At 45.7% G+C, this 22,668-nt stretch overlaps 1 protein-coding gene across 2 annotated transcripts in view; it reads left to right on the forward strand.

Annotated features, from left to right (window-relative positions):
- Aopep (aminopeptidase O) overlaps positions 1 to 22,668 on the forward strand; it is a 361,204-nt gene that overhangs the window by 231,864 nt on the left and 106,672 nt on the right. For both annotated transcript variants that reach the window (NM_001289926.1, NM_001289924.1), the window contains exons 10-11: positions 2,751 to 2,794; positions 13,350 to 13,410. In NM_001289926.1, the coding sequence (NP_001276855.1) occupies positions 2,751 to 2,794; positions 13,350 to 13,410 (105 nt within the window). The remainder of the gene's footprint in view (positions 1 to 2,750; positions 2,795 to 13,349; positions 13,411 to 22,668) is intronic.

Raw genomic sequence — 22,668 nt, forward strand, 5'->3', positions numbered from 1 at the left:
AGATTGAAGATTGGTGGGATTTCAAGTCCTGGATTTGGTAATCTCAGGGGTTGGTGGGATTCCCATCCAGGGGTTTGGTGGCTGGTCTTTTTCACCCCCTTTTCCGTACACCGGGCACAGGGGTTAGGGTGGGAAGTCCTTCCTGGCTGCAGCCGACTTTTGCTGAGGTTCCATCTTTGTAGGGTGGGGGTGAGGGTGGGGCTGGAAGTACTGCTAGTGCAGACAGCTCCTGTGGGCCAGTTCTTCCAGTGGTGTTGGACTAAGGCAGTTGGCTGAGGCAGAAAAGCTGTTGACACTGTGGAAAGCTCTTGGGAGGGATGCAGTCTGAGGAGATGTAGTGGTGTCACCATTTTGACAGGAGCCACCATTTTGGACAGCTCCTATGGGACAATTTGTTATAGTGGCCTAGCCTGGGGAGGGGAGGAGGGATGCAGTGTGGTGATGGAAAGAGAGCACCTTGCAGTGCACACTGCTGTGCTGGCCACTGTCCCTGTGCACTCACGTCGGCTCTATTGCTAAGGCCTGGATGCTCCTCCTGTCCCCCTCCCTTGCTCTGATAGCGTGTGGTCACTTGGACTTTCACCTGAAAGACTACCTTTTAATTTTTTAAAATGTATTTATTTTTGTGAATTTTCTACATAAGTACTATACTTTTAAAACAAACAAACAAACAAATGGATTTACATGGCTGACCTCAAGCTCTAACTGATCATCCTGCCTCGGCCTCCTGAGTACTAGGATTACAGACATGTGCCAATGTGCCTGTCTTCAAAGTTTGCTTTCTCTTCATTAAATCTTTGAAGGCAGCCAAGTGTTGTGGCTCACATCTATATGCAGTCCCAGCCATTAGGAGGCTGAATCTGAAGAGCCAGCATGGGTTACATAGTGAGACATTATTCCAAAAACAAAAGTGACTATATAAGCTTAGAAAAACCAGAAAAAAATATTTATTACTGCATTAAAAGAAAACATGTAATATTGACATAGCAAAAGATTCTATGCTTTAAAAAAAAAAGCAAAAAGTAAAAACAAGCCGAAGACCCTCCATATATAGATCCTATTTGTTGTTTAATGTCCGTAAATAGCAACTGTGTGATACTTTGTGCTTGCCTTCTTACCCCTTTGTGTCATCCTACCCACCTGATGAGAAGCTGGCCGTGGGGTTTACATTTAGTAAATAAAAGGGCAGAACAAGAAAAACCTTAGTTAAGCCTTACCTTCAAATGAACAATTATTTTAGCATATTTATCCTCCCAGTTTAGCTGAACGTCCAATATCTGACAACACTAGTTAAGACACAGTCAGTATTTCACAATTAGATGAACTAAAAAGGTGGCCACAATAAAAGTATAAATTAAATACAAATGAACATTCATATTTGAACTTTTAGTTCTATGATATTGTGGTTATTTTTGACAGAGTTCTCTTATCTTAGAGAGCTTTACAAAAGCACTTATGGATAACACGTGATATTTGGTATTTCTTAATAGTTCAGAAGGCAGGAAAGGTGGGCAGGGCAAGGCAGGTTACTTGGTCATTTGAACAGGGTGGTTAGTTATTCTACTTTGCTTTTTATTTGAGGTTTTCCATAATAAAAGAAAGTGGCTTTCAGAGTTGTAAGTCATGACATGGCATTCTCATACAAACACCTTAGATATCCTGTGACTGCATGAACACAGTAGAGGAGAAGGGACCATGAGTTCCAGACTAGGTCTATCTTTGTCCCTCTGCCGTTTTTGTCCTGTTGATCTTGACCTCTTTCGGGAGCACTGCAGGTGTGTTGCAGGTCAGTTATGAACCTCTTAGAGTTGAGACTGCTCAGTACAGACTGAGGAAGGCCTCATGATGAGGGAGAGCATGGGGAAGTGAAGGGGGCAGTTCTGTTATGTTGTGATTGGACCCTATGTACATTGAGTGGTTGATGCCTGGTCCCTAGCACAGTTGGGCAGTTATTAACTGGTAGATAGCTTATTTATTTATTTATTTATTTATTTATTTATAAATTTATTTACATTTCAAGGGTTATCCCCTTACCCGGTTTCCTCTCCTCCTGGAAACCTTCTATCCCATCTCACCTTCCCTTGCTTCTATGAGGGTGTTCCTTCACCCACCCACCCACCCACTCCCACCTTTCCACCCTTGATTCCCCTACACTGGGGCATCTATCCAGCCTTCATAGGACCAAGGACCTCTCCTCCCATTGATGCCTGACAAGGCCATCCTCTGCTACATATGCAGCTGGAGTCATGTGTACTCCTTGGTTGGTGGCTTAGTCCCTGGGAACTCTGGGGGTTCTAGTTGGTTGATATTGTTGTTTTTCCTATGGGGTTGCAAACCCCTTCAGCTCCTTCAGTCCTTTCTCTAATCCCTTCATTGGGGACCCCACACTCAGTGCAATGGTTGTCTGTGAGCATCTGACTCTGTATTTGTAAGGTTCTGGCAGGGCCTCTCAGGAGACAGCTATATCAGGGTCCTTTCAGCAAGCATTTCTTAGCATCCACAATAGTGTTGGAGTTTGGTGACTCTATCTGGGATGAATCCCCAGGTAGGACAGTCTCTGGATGGCCTTTCCTTCAGTCTCTGCTCTACATTTTGTCTCTATATTTGCTCCCATGAGTATTTTGTTCCTCCTTCTAAGAAGGACCGAAGCGACCACACCTTTGGTCTTTCTTCTTCTTGAGCTTTATGTGGTCTTTGAATTATATCTTGGGTATTCAGGATAATTATCGCTTTATTTCTTCTTATTTCAGGATTTTCTTCAAATGCTGTTGGAGAACATTCCAGAAAACAAAAGGTAAGTACCAGTATAGGAATTAGGAGCCCCAGTTCACTTTTAATTTTGAAATAGCCCTACCTTTGTTTGACCCATTGTTACAACCTTGACGGTTGAGATTTCCTCTCTGTACCAAGGACCTTAGGGCAGCTCTTAGTGTCACAGATAGACCAGAAAATAGATTGAGACTTCAGCAGCATGTCCAGCCCAGGGCCCTTCTGTGTGGAATAGGAAGCCAGCCAAGGCCACTCTGAGGCTTCAGCTGCCACAGCTAAGAATGGAGGAGAGGGCTGGGCAGGGCTCAGTGATAGAGTGCTTGCTTGTCATGAGAGGATGCAGGGAAACTACTCTAGACCACGTCTTTAAAAATAGACAAACAAACAGAAGAGCAGGTTGGGGTGGCTCCAGTCAGTATAGATTTATATAAGGGCATACTGTTTCACTGAGGCAGAGATTGATATGCAGTAAAGGGGGTGGAGGCCACTTTGTGGTCTCCTGTCTGAGACCACGTGAGAACGGTCTCACATTCATTGCTATAATAAAATGCCTCACAAAAAGCAACTTGGGAGAATGGATATATTTTAGCTCACAGTTCCAAGCTATAGTCTATCACTGTGGCAAAGTCAAGAGAGCAGAGGCTTCAGCAGCTGGTGAGGTCACACTCACAGGCAGAGAGAACGCTAAACATGATGCTTAGCTTTCTTTATACAACCTAGGGTCCAAAACCAGATAATACTGCCATATGTTTTCAGACAAAGTTGTCCCCATCAATCGAGACAGTCAAGATTGTCTCCTATAGTCACACCCACAAGCCAACCTGATTTAGATACTCACTCTTTGAGACTGTCTTCCTAAGTGATTCTAGACTGTGTTGAGTTGGTAATTAAAACTAACCATCATACCTTTTAGTTTCAGAGTTTGAAGTAAGCCATTTAAACCCATGTGGATAGTATTATATCAGGTGTTAAAAAGCAAAGCTGATATCTATGTTTAAACAAGTTGCTCAGTCGATGGTTTGTATGTTAAAACATAAGCACTTCTTATGCATAGCACTGCACACAGATCTATGTGCATCATCATCAGCCCTGACTTTAATGTTCTCATAATCACCACCAGGGAGATTATTAGAAAGCAACAGAGTATGATGTCACTCAACCCTTGCAACAACACTCTTACTTAGGGTCTCATGGATGGCAGGGTAGCCTCAAACTCACTACATAACTGAGGCTGACCTTGAACTTCTGAACTTCCTGCCTCTGTCGCCTCTGCCTCTGCCTCTCCTGCCTCTCCTGCCTCTGCTTCTCCTGCCTCTGCCTCTCCTGCCTCTGCCTCTCCTGCCTCTGCCTCTCCTGCCTCTGCCTCTCCTGCCTCTGCCTCTCCTGCCTCTGCCTCTCCTGCCTCTGCCTCTCCTGCCTCTGCCTCCCCTGCCTCTGCCTCCCCTGCCTCTGCCTCTGCCTCTCCTGCCTCTGCCTCTGCCTCTGCCTCTGCCTCTGCCTCTGCCCCTCTGCCCCTCTGCCCCTCTGCCCGTCTGCCCCTCTGCCCCTCTGCCCCTCTGCCCCTCTGCCCCTCTGCCCCTCTGCCCCTCTGCCCCTCTGCCCCTCTGCCCCTCTGCCTCTGCCTCTTGAGAACTGGGATTACAGGTTATGTGTTACCACTACTAACTTATGTGATGCTAGGAATCAAACCCTTATACATGCTAGGCAAGAACTCACCCAACTGAACAGCAACATGGGCGAACAACACTCTTTTTTGTATGTGATCTTTCTTTCATGTTTGACCAAAAAGACAACTGAAGAAACATGACATAAGTCACCAGTATGTACCTTGGGGCCACATAGGTAGTGTGGCTCCAGAGTTGTGAAAGCTGAGGTTGCAAAAGTTAAGTAGCTTTTCCTTTACTGTATGAGCTCACAGGGACTGACTCCATCCCATGACTATCTCATCTTCATGTTCCCTGCAAGCTTCATGAAAAGGAAGAACACGCTCGTTGTTGGATGTGGTCATTTGCAGACCTGGGACCTGGCCTCACACAGCCTCTAGAGGAAACCTAGAGGCCCTGTTACCCATGTAGATTCCTCTACCTTGCTTCTTCTAAGGTTTTATCTTAACCCCTAAACATAAATACCCAAAGTATCATGTCTAATAGCAAAACTGGCATTCAGACATCAAAGGGGACACATTGAACAATTTAAGTGTTTCTTTGTTGAAGGACTGACATTGTTTTTCTTTCTTTGACCTTTGGGCTTAGCAGTGTTTTTACTGCATGTGAACATTTTCAAGTGTGGACATGAATTCTTTGACATGGATATTGTTTTAGATTCATGCAAGGCCAGTCACTTGTATGTTGATGGGCCTGTCTGATAGGCAGTTTAATTAGATGTCTCAAGGGTAACTTATTATGCAACCAGGCTAGGTCTAGAGAAGGGGGTACTGCGAGGACATGGAGGTTTTTTCTACACAGTGGATCTACCCTGGGTGACTTTGTTGAAACCTCCCTATTGCTCACCTTCCTCCAGCAGGTAGAAGCCTGGCTATTAGTCCTGGTTCTGTTGTGGTCTTTCTTTCCAGTACAGGGCCTCACACTTGTCAGCCAAGCATTCTGCCACTGGACTAAACCCTGATTATTCTTTGTGTATAAGTGTGCATACAGCAAGGTGTTTATGTGGTCAGAGAGCAGCTTTGTGGAGTGAAGTCTCTCTTCTACCTTTAGTGTAAGTTGTAGAGAGTGAGCTCATGCCATCTATCAGGTTTGCATAACAAGCATGTTTATCCGTAAGCCATCTTACAGAACAAACGTTAATAAAGCAGGAACATGCAAACACAAAGCCAATCCATGCTTCATTCAGAGTCAATGGGTTTCTTGATTTCTGCCATTCTGTGCTCATTCACAAGCATAAACTGCAACTTCAGTAACTGGGCAGGACAACAGGCTAAGAAACTGTGTTCTGTGGATGGCTTTAAATGTTTCTGGTTTTTGTTTGTTTTCTTTTTGTTTTGTTTTGGTTTGGTTTGGTTTGGTTTGGTTTTTTTGAGACAGGGTTTCTCTGTATAGCCCTGGCTGTCCTGGAACTCACTTTGTAGACCAGGCTGACCTTGAACTCAGAAATCTGCCTGCCTCTGCCTCCCAAGTGTGTTTTTGGTTTTTTTTGTAGACATATCATGGTGGTATCTTAGAGTTATCACTGCTATAATGAAGCACCATGACCAAAGCAATTTGGGAAAGGGTTTATTTGGCTTACACCTCCACATCTCTGTTCATCACTGAAGGAAGTCAGGATAGGAACCTGCAGTTAGGAGCTGATGCAGAGGCCATGGAGGGGTGCTGCTTCATAGCTTGCTCAGCCCACTTTCTAATAGAACCCAGAACCCCAAGCCCAGGGGTGACACCATCTTCAATACACTGGGTCCTCTCTCATCAATCACTAACAAAGAAAATGCCTTACAGGCTTGCCTGCAGTCCGATCTTATGGAAGCAGTTTCTCATCAATTGAAGTTCCCTCTTCTCACATGACTCCAGCTTGTATCAAGTTGACATAAAACCAGCCAGCACAGGTGGTGATTCTTCTGCAAAACTGATATCAGATGTGGCTATTTATTATTCAGAAGTAGACCTAAAATGTATACGTATTTCCCCCCTTTCTTCCTCAGTACTGGATATGAAGCTCACGGCTTCACACATGCAAGGCATGTGCCTGGCTACCATGCTGTGGTGGCAATAATTTCCTTTTCTTTTATACCTGGCCCCCAGGACAATAGCTCAGGTTCTCCGATAGAGTTCAGAGGCCTTTATTTAGGACCTTGGGCATAGGAAATAGGGAAGAAGGGAGGGGGAAAGAGGAAGAAGAGGGTGAAAAGGAAGAAATTTATAGATGTGGCATATGGCCTCTTCTGTTGGTTATAAATTTGCATTTTGAGTTCTGACTGCATTCCTTCAGGACAAAGTTCTTAGGGCAGAAACACAGCAGTTTTCACTGAGGCAGCACAGTACACTTTAGTTTGTGAGGTCTGTGTCTTTTAATCTCCATGATGCGGTATGGAGTTCATTTGGATGCCCTGAGCCCTTTGGCTCCACAGGCCTGGATTTTATTGTTGTAGATATTTACTGAGGCAACACACTGGGCTCACAAAGAAACTTTTGTTGTAGTTGTGGAGATTAGCACAGCATCCATGGCCTGTGTGGCTGCCAACCACCCACTGCATCCCTTTGACAAGGCGGGACGCCTTTCCCAGTGGGACCATGCTTTGCTTAGCAGACTTAAGTCTCATTAAGAATTCTCCTTAAATATTAAAGTGGTCTCTTGCCTACAAAAAAAAAAAAAAACAAACAAACAAACCTACTTCACCAAGTATATTCGAGTACATTTTTAAACTTAAACATCTTCTTGCCTGCTAACTAATCTCAAAATCTAGTTTGCCTATTCAAGCAGATGGCTTGCTCTATTACCTATGCAGCATATTGTACTAATTTTATGTGGGCCTCCAAAGACTGCACATCTACCCCCCGGAGCCTCTAATCTTTGGCCCCGGTTGCAAACTGATCCTCTGGTACATCTGTTAGGCACTTGAGCCATGCTGAGCAGGCAAGGCTTCGCCTGTCACACTGAGTTGTTAGCGTCAAGCTTCCTCTGCACCTTTGTCTTGCCCCAGCTTACTAACATTCTCTGTGGAGCATCTCCTGTAACAGGCTGTAGTCTGGACTATGGGAGAAGGGAGAGAATAAATCCAATGATAGCCTTCAAAGAGATCCTATCCAACTACCAAAATCACGGGTCATTATAATCACCCATACAGGACATTAGAATCAGCACATGCAGAGAGAACACTGTAAGGTCGGGGTCCTGGGGCGGGGGGTTACAGATAGCAGACTCATCAGCCCTGAATTTGAAATGAGACCTAAAGGCAGAGCCTAGGTCTTAGGATGTTGGGGGGTGAAAAGGAATGGGAGGCTAGAAGCTCTACTAGACAACACTAGTGCATTTGAGTCAAAAGATCTTGAGAACTGGAATTATTTCAGTGATGGTTACAGTGCCAGTGGGCTTTAAAGCAAAGAACAGTCATGGGTTGTTTGAGAGGTACCACAGTTAAAAATGGGTGAGTTGTTGTCAAGTTGAATGAAGAAATCAGATGTGAGCCTGGCTTTTCTTTCTTGGCCCCTGAGCTGCATTCTGAAGTTCAGTGGATAGCAGCTGCTTGTCCCTGGAATCAGTATTGAGGGGAAGGAGATAGTACTCAGGAGGACATCTAGAAGGACCCATGTACCATCCTCCCCCTGCCAAAAACCTATGCTCCCCCAGAGAATAACTGGTCCAGCAACCTTGGTCCCCAGGTTCTGGTGTCAGCCACAGCTACTGATTAATCTTGCCCATCAATTACAGTATTTGTGTGTGCATGTTCATCTGTTTGTTTACCCCCCTCCTGCTCTTCCTCCCCCACAGAGCAGGGAGCACTCACTTGCCCTGCCTCATAAGCAGTCTTCATTATCTACCTGAGCACAAATGCTTTGTTTTGATCAAGAAAATGAGCAACATCATGGAGAGCTCTGAGACATAAAAAGCATAACTTATTAGCAATTTAAAAACCTGTATAGAAGTTAAGTTGTGCTCTCAGACAAGTTGGCATTTCCATTCCAAACTCTGATCCTTTTCTGTATCCAGTACCTAGATGTTCAAAGTTATTGAGGCCTGGCATTTGCTTCCTGTGAAACTGGTGGGAGTGTGTGCTGGGTTGTAGAGGGAAAATGTGAGGGCTAAAATCCCAGGAGGCTGAAGGCAGGAGCCAAGAATGATAGCAGCATGGTACTCAGTCACCAGCAAGCTGATGGGCCCATGAGAGACACAGGTGATAGTTGCTGCTTCATTCACCACAGCAGCTCAGAAGTCAACAGCAAGACGTCCAGGTGTGTGCAACCCGTCTTCCTGCAAGCCTGTGCTTATTTCTGCTCACGTCCACATCATGGAGAGATCACTTACGTGTTCCCTTTCTAAGCTCTGAACACAGCTTACTTTTCTAAGCGGTGTTGTGTCAGGGAGAAAAGCACGTTCTGGTTCCTTCTCTATTAACTAATTATGACCACATTTATAGCCCAGAGGGTCTCAAGATAGCCCATGGAAACTCCACGCTGCCATGTGAAGTGTGGCGCACACACACACACACACACACACACACACACACAGCCTGTGGGTAGCACTACCTGCTGCTCCCAGTACCAGGTCTCAGGCGTAGGGTGGGAAGAGTGAATGCCCTCGTACAGATCTGAAGGCCATGCACCATGGGTCTGTATCCAGTTAGCTGTCTGCTGTATAAAATCAGTTTCTGTAGTGATGAGACATGCAGATGGGTCATTTTCTGTGTGTCCTGGCTACATGGAAATTCCTCTGCTTGTCTGCTGGGATCGTTTGAGTGACCTCAGAGGGAAAACACGCACCACCAGCTTAGACACTGTGGTGACTGTGACAGGCAGCTGTTCACTTAATCACTGCTGTGTCATTTCTATAGTAATGATCAAAACAGCAAAACTATCATAGATGCTCACTTTGCTCTGAAAACACATGGTCCACTTTTTCCCGGGGTGGGGGGTGGAGCAAGAAGTATCATTGTATGGTGGCTCCCTTGCTTTTTAGGGAGCGAGTATTAATGCATGACTCTTCTTCTGATTGCCTAACGTTTTATTCCACGGTTCCCAGACAGGCTTAGTGCACTAACAGCAGAGCTTAGAAGTCCCTCCAGCAACTCTGGCTTTGGCCAGAATCCACCTAGGTTGTAGACTGAACACTTGCTCAGGTGGTCATCATCCACTTCACATAGCTACCATGAGGACCAAATGACTGTGCTTATAAGATGCTTTCAATCTTTCCAGAGAAAAGTGGCCTGAAAATTTAAACTGTCTTCAGTTAAGGCAGGAGAGTTTTTGCTCCTGACTAGCCTAGAGAGCTCTCCTGTTCTCACATCTCTGCCCCTAAAGGCTCTCTTCTTCTTTTAAAATGTAATTGGAGAGCTGACAAGCAGGGCAGCCACAGCAGGAAGCAGGCCACCTTTAGGGGTGAGAAGTGTTAGCAAGAAGGGACAGCTGTGTTGGGCACACATGCACACATGCACAGGCTCTGTGTCTATGGTGTGTTTATACCACTGCAGAAAGGGATTCGTGGTGAAGCCCAGGCTCCACATGGAAAGGAAAGCAGAGCTTTATAAATGTCAATCCCAGCTCTTCAGGTACTGTCTGTGCAGCCTTAGGTAAGTTTCCTCAGCCCTGAGGACTTTGTTCAATTCCATGTAGTGCACAACAACACTGGATCTGTGCTGTTCCTCTAAGGCTTAGGTGGATGTGTTCTGTACTGCTCTTATATAGTAAGTACATAGATGGCAGCTGCCACTTCTGTGCCTCCACTTGGCAGTGCTAGAGAGATCTTCATTTTCTTTCTGTTTTTGTGCCACCAGAGAGTCTGTGTGAAGAAACTGAATATGGCAGCAGTATCTGCTTCACTACTAGCCAGTGAACAAGTCATCAACATTGGCCAAAGATGGGCACAGTAGTGGTCACATGCCTTCTGGGGAATACTGTCTGGTAGAGATTAATAGAAGCCAGAGTCTACTGCCAGTCTTTCAGCCTTCCATACCCTTTCCCAGCATTCTATGTCCTTGGCATGGGTGGCACATACTCAGGGAACTGAGGTAGAAGGACCTTGAGTTTGAAATCATCCTGTGCTATATAGACACTATGTCTCTAAAGTAAGTGCATGTGCACACACATGCACACATACCAACAAATCAGCAGCTTGCCATGTGGCCTCCCTGCCTCTAGCCTCTTCCTTGTTTTGAAGTCATGGTGGTCTGTTCTCACACCGTGCTAGGTGCTACTGGCTAGGCCAAGCCTTATCTATACCTTGTCTCTGTGGGACAGGCATGTAGGCCTGTCTTCCTACTCTGTGTCTCCTCCATCTCCACTGTTCCTGTCCTAGCATGCAGGACAGTGCAGCCTTTTCAACTACATGTTCAAGTGGTACCCCTTTCCTAGCCTCTCTGAGTGTTCTTCTTGGTATCCTCTACCCATTTATGTTCCTTGAGTGAGAAGATGGTCTTCCACATCACAGATGCATGTCCTATAAGCTGTAGCATCTTATGAAGCACCCATCATCTATTCTTCAGAGACAGTGAATCTCTGAGATGTTTTCACCTCAGCTCCCCTCTACTCTGGGCATGCTTGTCTCATGCAGATATTTGCGTGACCCTTGGGCTCCTTGCCTGAGGACTTGGGACAATGCTCAACACCTACTTTCTCAGTCTTTGCTCCCAGCCTCTCTTTATGCCACGAAAAGAAGAGTCTTGCAATGGAAATTCCACAAAGGAAATGATGTTGTGTCCTGAATTTACTCCTCTGTGGTGATGCCCAACAGCTGCTCACCATCTTTTGTAAAATCACTCAGAAATGGCAATTAAGTCACCACTCAGATGTTGCCTTTTCAGGACATGTAATCCCAGTTCCTATGAACTCTCAGATGCATCCTCTGTGTCTGACTCTGACCATGCATGCTACTAAGCATTCTAAGCATTCTCCCCATATACTGTTTTCTCCCCAGACCTGTTTTCCTAGATGCCAGGTGCATGGCAGCCTTAGAAGTGCCTCTGACTTTGGCTTTTCTATGGGTCACTAAGATAATGCCAGAGTGTAGCTCACAGGAGTCTGGATAGAAATTAAGTGAGTAAACACTTCCTACCTACATCCCAGAAAATAATGGTTTGTTGTTGTTGTTGTTTTCCCTTGAGATATGTGAGGCTAGCATATAAGACTGATTTCTGTTCACTTGAGACAACTCAGTTGAAGGCCTATTCTTGTCTGGAACAAAGGCAGTCTATCCAGCACCTTACCTACCATTGATGGTGCCACTGGGGCAACAGTTTACTTGGTGGAGGGGTCTGTTTCCTGTGCTCATCCTGAGAAGCCCTGGGTTTTGAGCACTGGAGCCAGTCCTGCGTATACTAGTTTCCAGCCCTGTCTTCTGGGACCTTCTCCTCTCCTGTTTTTCCCCAAGGGGCCAGCCAGATCTACCCTCATAGTCCTGTCTGGTCAGCCAAGTCCACTGAAGGTGTATTGGGGCCTTTGCGCAAGTTCAAGGGAAGACAGTGATCCTCCTGACAGTGCTCTGAGGAGCAATCTGTCTCTGAGTATAAGATGTACAGAGAGCTTGGCTGTTTGCACTGGATTGATGGTGTTACATGGTAGCAGGTGATGAAAAGGCCAGCGGTGGAGGTCCTCAGCTTTCTTATGAGGCGTGTCTGGAAATGCCACTGATTACAGGGACCAGGAAGGCCTGACCGTCTGTCTTCTTAGGCCCGCTCCCCATCATCTGCCTGTCCTATTGTGAGGCACTGGCTGTAGAAGCTCAGACCCTCATCATATATGCCCTGTGTTTCAGCCCACTGAAGGCTGATTCCTGACCAGATGCCCACAGTGGGCTACACTCAGCCTTGTAGTACCTCAGCATGCTTCATATTTCTACAACTTCTGTCATCAATAGAGAAATTGTAGAGGGGATTTACTTGGGGACTTAAATTTATTTATGTGCAGGTGTGTGTTCCTGTACCTGCTCATGGTTGCCAGATGACAACTCTGGAGAGTCAGTTCTCAGTTTCACCCTGCTAGGGCAGGGTCTCTTTTGTTTTCTGCTATCTGGCCCACACATTTTGAGGCAGTTGTTTTGTCTCTACTTCCCTTCTCCAGATAGGAGTGCTGGGATTGCACATGATGTGCCATTTGTGTAGGTTCTAGGATGGAACGCTAGCCACCAGGCTTAAACAGCCAAGGCTTTTAATAGAACCATCTCCCTGCCCCCAAGAAATGTGTTTTTATTCATTCAGATAAAAATATCTCCACAAAAATCCACTTTCCTACCAGGAACCGTGGTGAGTGCTGAGTGCTGGGGTTTAGCTGGTAGAGAGTGTCCATCCTTCAAGAAGACAGTAAATGTGATGCCACCAAACCATTCCATCCCAAGTGTGCTAGATCGAGGGGGCAGAGAGTGATGGGACTACCCAAGGAAGCAGGCTGCCTTCTTCCTGCCTAAGGTTTTGGCTAAGTGACAGATCTTGGGCATGATCAGGAATTGCCTGGTACCAAAGGAAGACTGCCAGCTGTTACTATACCAGATATGTAATGATTTTATAGACCAGTGAAGTCAGCAGGGCAAGAAAGCACTTACATTTCAACCAATGTAATAAACATTCATAATACTGCACAGAGAGGGGCTTTAATGTGAGTCTGCCTGGAAAACAAACAGGTGGGCCAATCACACTGTGCCCTGTTCTTGCGGCCCATTGTTGCTGCCCATTTCATAGACTTGTTGCCACACTAGACGCCTGCCGGTGCTTCATCAGTTTCAGTGTGCAGACACTACTGTTCACTGGAGAGATCACCCTAGCATGATGGGTTCCTTCCCACACTCCAACCAGTTGGGCAGTGCTCATCCTCAAGAGAGCTCCTCCTCTGCCTGAATACTTAGCCATGTCCTGGTTCTTTGTGTTCTGAAGCCTTTTTTTTTTGTTTTGTTTTTTTAACTATTTGGTTCTTGTTTTGTTTTTGAAGGCTCGGCCTGTCTGTTGAGAACATCGTCCGAGATTGGCTTGAGTGTTCCGGAATACCTAAGGTACCTGCGAACTGTTTCAGGAATAGAGTAAAGCTTATTACTAGCCTCTCAACCATGACAGTAATGTTTTTAATATGTTTATAAAAGTAACTGTCAGGAAAATGCTGGCCTACAGTAGCCACTGGCTTGAGTCCCTGTGGGATGTAGGTGAATGTGACAGTGGCCATGCGTTGTGTAGTAAGTGAGGCCATGCAAAGCATGGTGGGTATTTTGGATAGAGTCTCCAAGCAACAGTTTAATACCTTCAGTAGGTGAAGCAGATGGCTTGGGTATAGCCAAACAGGTGATCTGGTTTGCCACAGCTTTACCTGACCATTGTACCTGTTTCCATTCCAACCCTATCTTTCAGCTTCCTCCCTGTTGTTTTATGCATCATCAGGCTGGCGTCTCCACCTGTCATTGCTTTGTCTTGGGATCCTGGATTCAACTTTTTCTCTCTTTTAATTCATGGGTATCTGTGAAAGAGAAATCCCCATGGGAAGGTCCATGTTTCTAGGATCTATTGGGTAATCCAGGTTCCTCCCTAGTCCAGATGCTGGCCTAAGGACCAGGCTAACTGTGTAGTAGCCCTTGGTGGCTGTGGACAGACCCCTAGCAAAGTTTGGTCCTGTTTTCAGGTCAGCACCCCCTGTACTCTGCTTATTCTTTCTGGTTTTGTGGCTAGTTATGTGAACTTCTGCTTTGGAGTGTCTGGGTGCGAGCCGTGAAATGAAGTGGAGGGCGTTGAGCCTTCCAACATGGGGAAATGTCACTACCAGCCACCATCAGCTCGCTGGGAGATACTTGGCCTTCAGATCAGAACTGTATGCTAGCCACTCGAAGTTACTGGTTGGCTCAGTCCCTCTGAGAACCATCAAAGAAATATCAACTAAACAAAGCAGGTGAGAGGATGCTGCCTGGAACCCTGACGGCTGCACTTTAACATCAGCTATGTTATGAGAGCCTGTGGCTTCTAAGAAGGTGACTTCAGAATGAGATAAGTTGTAGAACCAACCTCACCATGCAGTGTTTTGGGTGAGGCTTCTCTGGTAGTTTCACTGGAGTTTGTCTTATGGGCCTAAGGAGGCTGCTAGAGGCTCCTAGGCCTTCTCGGTGTGGCTGCTCTAGAACAGGACTCTTATTTACACCAGCTAGCCAGGAAGGAAGAAAGAGGAATTCCTAAAGTCTGAGCAGTGCCTGCTAGGAAGTAGGCCGCCCACAAGGCATATGAGGTAGGGCTGACCCTCTTCTTGGTGGCAGCAAGGGATGTTGCCTCATATAAACTGGAAGAAGGAAAAAGAAAGAGTAAGATTTGCCTCTGAGCTGAACTTTCTTCCCAAGATCTAGTTGCATTCGTGACAACTTTAACAGAGACAAGGCTTTCCACCATGAACTGATGAAACCTACTGTCAAAACAGCCAGGTGCGATGAGGCTCAGCAGCTATAACTTATCTTTAAGGCCCAGCTGACGTTTCCCTTGATGCTTAGCAGTTGAGTAAAAACAACAGCAGCAGAACGAAGCAAGCCTGATTTAGTGCATAAGTTAGGCTGGTAAGCAATCACAGGTGTCTTTTTATCCCCACCACCCCACCCCAGTTCTCTGGTTATTTATGTGGCCACTGGTGATCTGTCTACCTGCTTTCAGCCCCTTTCACACTCCTTGTAAGTTTCTTTTTGTTTCCACTTCAGTGAAATGCTTGGCAGGGCCTGAGAGCCTGTGGTGGCAGGAGCTCGCAGTGAATGGGACACCTTGTTCTTCGTCCCGCCATTATAATATAAAGTTACTAGCATGCCTGCCCTGAAGTGACAGCACAGCACCAACAGGCTCTCTGCTCTTTGTTTTCCTCAGAATTTCTCTCCTCCAGCAACTGAATTCTCTGATGACAGAGACCAGTGTTCTCTTATGAAGTTTCCATCCCACAGGCTACAGAGGCTTTTTGTCTTCTTGGAAAGGCCTGCCTCAATTTTCCTCCACAGCTCTGCTGAATAGAAATCATAAAGAGAAAATAAATGGGCATGGCTTCAGGAGCAGCAGAAGTGGGCATGAGACCCACAGACACGAACGACTTGGATCCAGCCTCGTTAAGGAATAAACTCATCCTGTAGCCGTTGACCTCGCAGAGACTGAGATTGTGTTCTCAGACTTGTTGCCTTTTGTCAATTTTTTATGAAAAGATTATATACTTATTTGAGGATATGAAAAGCTTTTAAGTAGGAAAATTAGAATGACACCGGGTGACTTTTTTCCCACACTGTGGTCTTTGAGGTAGGATCCCACATAGTCCAGGCTGGCTTTGGATTTCTTGTAGCTGAAGTTGCCCACCCACATTTCAGTACTCCCCGAATGCTGGGGCTCCAGGTGTGTACCACTGTGGCTGGTAACCAAAGAGAAGGGTTTAGTGCACATCTTTTCAGCCACCATTCAGAATCTATATATACATTTTTTTTGTTCTTTCTACACCGATTTTGTTTTGACTTTGAGGTGCAGGAGACAGAACTCAGGGCCCTGTGCATGATGGATATGTTTCCAGCCAGTTATAAAATAAAAACAGTAAGCCTCAGAAGCAAGACCACCCAGAAGCCTAAACTGTGGACCCACTGCTGTGTCAGTCTCAGAGGTGACCCAGGCCTACTCACAGCTGACTGTGAGCCTCATGCTTGCTTTCTGGTCTACGTAGTCGATATCTAGACTTTTCAAGATAAATCACGACCTTGGTCTGAGCTTTTAGACAGTGTTCTTCACCGTTTTCCTTTGTCCTTTGATATAAGCTGAAGAGCAAGTGTTGGCGACTGCTGCCTCCTGATGTTGTCGGCTCTCCGGTCCTGTGCTGGACTAGTGTACAGCTGTCTCCTAGTCTACTGGGCATTAGTTCCAGAACCCCTTAGAGGACAGCCAGCCCTTCTGAACAGTGGCTTAGTGTGCCCATGCAGCCATCACAATCCCCATGTGTGTGAAAGCCATCGTCTGCCATCACACCGTTCCCCAGAGACTTAATTGGCATACTTGATCAGTCTGTATGTGGCTGTTTCTCTTCATGTGTGCCCTAAGGCCCACTTCACCCGTAGTCACGTTTCAACCTCCATTACAAGGTCTCAGTACAGATGTACAAGAGATGGCATTTCTTCATTCAGGTCTTCAGTCCTCCTTGGTTTAATTGCTACAGAGCCTTGGAAGATCCTCTGGAACTTGTCAAGTCCTGAGGTCCTCCCCATAAACAACTCCACAGTCCTGATCCCATTCCCCAGAACCTGCACTACTTCCTTGTTGTATTTTGCCTGGGTTGTGTAGTAGCTAACTGGCCATGGAGCAGCCAAGCTCTTTTCTTTCTGTGTGTCTGTTTATCATCCACATCCGTGGCAAGTGAGTTCTCCCCAAACACAGCTCAAATCCTTCCTCACCGGGACTCTCTTTATTGGCAGTGTTCTGAGAATGCTCTCTGGCCTGCTGGTGATACGTTCAGTCCTGCCCAAGGCTGTCGTCTTCAGAGACTTTTTGTCCCACTTTCCAAGCATACCAGACTCCACAAACAACAGTCGCCTTTGCACATGCTCTTTCCTATCTCTCTAACATTCTCTCTCTTCTGTTTTGTATTCATTACAACTTGACTTTATGTGGTTGCTCTTTACATGTTTCTCATGCTGTCCTTACCTTCCCTGCCAGGAAGAAGCTTTACATCTGAAGCATCCCCATAGTACTTACCACTATAAGCATGGTCCTGGTTTTTCTGCTTAGCCTTTTTTGGTGCTCAGAAGCCCATTGTCTGATAGAGAAGTGACAGAAACACATGGCATTTAGTACTAGAACTATATCTAGCACACCTGGACTAATTAATTAGTCAATTAATATGTATGTGTGTAGTATGTATGTGTGTGTGTGTGTGTGTGTGTGTGTATTTGGTGAGACAGGGTCCCATTATGTAGTCCTGGGACTCATAGACCTTGATAGTTCTGCCTCCTTGAGTGGGATTGCAGGCCTGTGTGAACAGCTGGCCTCAGTGGCTGAATCTTAAGTCTAATCTTAATTAAATTTGTCTAAAGTTAAAAGTTAATAAATCTATATTGCTTGATACATCTCAGGTATAATAATAAACCTACTTTTCAACTGTAGATTTTATGTAATAAAAATAAAACCCAAGCATTTATGATTAAAACTCAGCATCTGGGTTGAGATGGAATGTGTACCAGATTATGAAGCCTCATACTAATAAGAAAGGAGGAGGAGGAGAAAGAAAGAAAAAAGGAAAAAAAAAGTAAAGCATTTCTCTAATATAAATTTTTTTTGCCACATTTGAAATAGTAGTGTTGGAGTGCACAGTACAGTTGGTGCCCATTCCTTTGGTTGCTACATGAAGTCAGCCAGCTACAGGTAAAAATATTTTTAAAGAAACTGCCTCTGAACACCTACAGACCCCCTGGAGCAGCGGTGTGCCCTCTGATAGGTTTTGAACAAACTGGGCAGGAAGACCACATGCTGTACCTGCACCACTTTATGTAAGAGGCTGGAGTGTCACCGGGTTTTATGCCCAAAGGGGTCTTGGATCAGTCCTTCAGATGCTACAAGATGAATTAATTCATTAAAACCTCATCTGGGACTTTGGTAGAAGCTGGAGTAGCTGAATGGGGTACATGGGGGTCGGTGGGTGTCACATTAGTAAGCAGTTTGGTTGAAGGGTAGAATGCAGTAACCTGTAGTTTATGTAGATGCAGACTCAGCCCTGCACATATCACTGGGCCATGGGATTGCCCTGCTTCTGGACAATGAAGGAAGCCAAGATGAATAATGGTTCACTTTCTGGACTGGACCTCCTCAGTTGGACCACTGTGACTCATGATGTTGCCCAGGACCATGTGTGGGTCATTGTGACTCACGTCACCACCTGAATGCCATGCGGACATCCGTGGTGTATGCTGCAGCCTAAGGCCATGTTGATGTCTACAAGCTGTGCTGCCATTGGGCCATACTAATCTATGTGTCCTTCACTGCCTCCTGAGACCAGGATGATGTCTGAGCCATGCTACCACCAAGGGCCATGTCTGGGTCCATGGTCCTACAGTAGCTGGGGGTCTATGTTGATGTCTGTGACCCATGTTAACCACTGAAGACTATGCAGATGTCCATGATCCAAACTATAGCCTGAAGCCAACCTGATGTCTACAGGCCATGCTGCTGCAGAGGGCCACACTGATGTGAGTGGCCTGCACTGCCACTTGAGGCCATGTTGATGCCCATGGTCCAGGCTGCCTCTGAGTGTCTTGTCTGTGTTGGGGGTCCTACTGAATCCATATCACCAGAAACCATGAGCAAGCCCATGATCTGACCTCCTACTGACTGTAAAGCGCAAGGAGGGTCCTCTGGCAGTGCTACTGATGATTGTAGATGCACATCTGAGGAGGAGGAGTATGGAAGGCTTAAGTGACAACCCTTACCACCCCAGGAAGCCATCAAAGACAACTCTTAAAAACTGTGATAAGGGGGCTGCAGAGATGGCTCAGTGAGTAAGAGCACTGACTGCTTTTCATGAGGTTCTGAGTTCAATTTCCAGCAACCACATGGTGGCCCACAACCATCTGTAATGGGATCTGATGCCCTCTTCTGCTGTGTCTGAAAGCAGCTACACTCAGAAATGAGCTACAGTGTACTCATATGCGTAAAATAGATAAATAAACTGTGATAAAGATGCTGAGATGTAGCTTTCCACAACTCATTGCTTTTGGCAGCTCTGTAGGTGGAGAAGGACTCAATTTTCTTTAGAGGGTGGGCCAATAATGGGAGTTTCACCATGCTCCAGTAAGTATATGGACAATACAGATGGAACTTATTTGAGGAGGGATGTAGGTCACGGGATGACATGGAAGTACTGGAAGGTGAGAGTGATTGGGGTGTATGAGGTAAAATTCCCAAAGAACAATAAAAATATTATTTTGGAAAACAAAAACTTTATCTGCTATGCCTTACTTTCAAGATGTAGCACCTGCATTGAGTGTGATAGAGTGGGCCTGTAACCATAGCCCTGAAGCAAAGATTGTAAGTTTGAACTGAGCCTGGCCTACATAGCAAGTCTCTGACTTAAAAAAAAATTACAAAAATGACAGCTAAAAAATTAATAATTAAAAAAGTGTGTATATGGTATGTGCATGTGCATATATACTTGGGGAGGAGGGGCTGTGCATGTAAGTATGGTGGCAGAGACTGATATCCAGTGTCCTCTATCACTCTCTACTTCGTTTATTTAAAGACTTATTTTTATTTGTGCAAGTGTGTGTGTGTGTGTGTGTATGAGTGTGTATGTGTGTGATTGTGTGTATGAGTGTGTGTGTGTATGAGTGTGCATGTATGAATGTATGAGAGTGTTAGTGTGTGTGTTTTGAGTGTGCTAGTGTATGAGTGTGTGAGTATGTGTTTGTGTGTATGAATGTATGAGTGACTATTGTATGAGTGTGTGTGTATATGAGTGTGTGAGTATGTGTGAATGAGTGAATGTGTGTTTGTGTGAGTGCATGTACACTGGCATCAGAACACCTAGAGTTAGATAGAGTTCCTGGTAGCATCATACCACCCAACATGGGTGCAAGAATTGCTGAGTCATCTCCTCAGGCTCACAGACCCTGCAGCTCCCAGCAAATTCCCAAGAGCCTCTCCCTTCCACCTCCCAGCACTGGGATTCCAAGTGCTTGCCTAGGTCCAGCTTTTCCCATCTCCTCACCCAGACATCTGACAAGCTTTAACTGTTGTTCTGTGTAGTCCCTGTGTGTCCTGCTGAGCAGAACTGTTCACACAGCCTGTGTGCTGTTGAGGAGAACTGATTATGTGGCCTTTGTGTCTGGGTGTACAGAACTGTTGACATGGCCTGTGTGTCCCGGTATGCAAAACTGTTCTGCAGTTGTTAGCTGAGTTACCAGGTGAGTCATGGTATCTTAGAGTCATCCACAGAGCAGATATGAGCAAAACTATCTTACGTTTATAAAGTCTGTGAGTCAAAGTAGAGATGGCCTCTCAAGGGTAGGAACTAATCCCCACCTTGTGTCTGCTCTCAATTTCTACTCCTAGTCAACTTGTTTCCAGAGATCTGTACATGTTTTCTTGCTAACTTAAGTGAACCTGGGGTCCATCTGCACCTAGACCTTCTCAGAAGAATGTACCTAGTAGTAGCATCAGCAGAAGCAAGGACAGCACAAAGGAGAGAATGGCTGTCAGACTAGCTGTATCATGTGTCCCAGAAACAGGCTGAGAGCCACCTGAATTCCCACACTAGCCCCCGAATCCCAGAACTGAGAGCAGAAAGTTATTTTGCCATCTTGGGAAAATGCCACTTCATTTCCAAGCAAACATCAAGAAATTGCCAAAGGTCAAACAATCCAATAAGGGAAGCCAGAGGCTCTACAGAGAAAATGCTGCGGTTATGGAGCTGGGAGGAGGTGGTCTTAGCCAAGGGTGGGTGTTCCGGGTAGAGAATGAGAGCTGCTTTATCAGGAGGACGGCTTGTAGGCTTCTTTTAGCACATTCCTGTAATGCTTTTTTTCATGTAATCTTAGAGGCCATTAGAATAGTTAATCACCGGCATTTATAAAAGTTTGACACTTCGTGGTCAATCAAGAAAGGACTGTTTCTGAAATTTTCATCAGATTAGATTCCTGTTGTACTAACTGTGAGGCTGTTATTTCTTGCTAATAGTGGAGGTACCCATGGCCGACCTCTGGATAAGTTCACTATCATTTTGTTTAGTAGTTCATCCACCCTTTTTGACTGAGCATCTTGAAGATGCACCCATGGAGCTCTCTGGCTTGCTTGAGGCAGCATCTGAAGTGAGGATGACCCGTGGAGGCCCCTCACTGTCCATCAAGGTGTCTGGTCCTTTGTTATTAGACGCGTTCTCACGACCGGCCAGGAAGAACACCACAGACCAGAATCTTCTGCGGCAAAGCTTTATTCTTACATCTTCAGGAAAAGAGAGCAAGAAGCAAGAGAGAGGGAAAAGCAAGAGAGCGAAAAAGCAAGAGAGAGAGAAAACGAAAACCCCGTCCCTCTTAAGGAGCATTCTCCTTCGCCTCGGACGTGTCACTCCTTGATTGGCTGCAGCCCATCGGCCGAGTTGACGTCACGGGGAAGGCAGAGCACAAGTAGTCATAAGATACCCTTGGCACATGCGCAGATTATTTGTTTACCACTTAGAACACAGGATGTCAGCGCCATCTTGTAACGGCGAATGTGGGGGCGGCTTCCCACAGTTCCCCCTTTTTCTTTTAATAAGAGCAAATAGGCCACCCATATTAATGAGAGTGGAGATAGAGGTCAAATCCCCAGTGTGTAGGTAAAGGAGCCATGTACAGGATTAGCTCTTAGGCTTACAGGCTTTTACCCAGAGCAACCCTGACCTGCTCCCGTGTCGTTTTGCCTGGGGGAAGGGAACTAGGACACTGAACCTTCATGAAAGATGACATGTCTCCCTAGAATAGGCTCATATGTGCCGCAGAGCCTTTCCATTGCAGTGCTTAGCCTTGCAACTCTCTCGGGCTGCTGAAGCACACTCACTCTATCCCGTGCAATGAGTCTAGCCTCGTGAGATATAAGAGCTGAGTGGCCAGCGACCTATTGCCTAAGCATAGATATATCAGGGGAAGCTCCATGTTCTAGTCCTGCAAGCGCCTGGGCAATAACCACCTTGTCTCTCTTAGTTTGGGCCTTAAGCTTACAGACCAATCAAAGAAGCAACACTAATCCACAGCAAAGTGTATCTCCAAATAATATTAATCCCACCCAATTTTTTAAAGAAAGAAAATGCTGAGGAGATCCAATTGGGTAATCCTTTGGTCAGCGACAGGTCCAAGCGCGTGGAGTTGACCTGAAGTCTCAATTCCCGAAGGATCTGTTCAAATTCAGCCATCCAATTCTGTAACATATACTGAAAAAGACTTTTTGACAAATTAGCTGCCCTAGTAAATTTAACATACTGAATGGAAATAACACACAATCCCGGAAACTTTTGTTCACATCCCTGCTGAGTTATTTGTCATAATACATCTAGTTGTATCTGGACAAGATCTATGAGTTGATTAACCAGCATGAGACCTCTCTGTATCTTGACATTAGCTGAGGCCTGTTCATCTATGACTGTAGTCACTGAGGCTGACAAAGTGTTAATGGTGTCAGTCATCTGGACCTGTCCAGACAGAGCCAAGGCTGTCTGAATTAAGGCCAAACCCAGTTCCCAGTTAGTGGTAAAAAAGCAGGAGAATACTTGAGCATTATACATCACCGTCATTGGGAGTGGAAATGTCGAC

This window comes from Mus musculus, chromosome 13 (genome assembly GCF_000001635.26).
Source record: "Mus musculus strain C57BL/6J chromosome 13, GRCm38.p6 C57BL/6J".
In the NCBI taxonomy this organism is placed as follows: domain Eukaryota; kingdom Metazoa; phylum Chordata; class Mammalia; order Rodentia; family Muridae; genus Mus; species Mus musculus.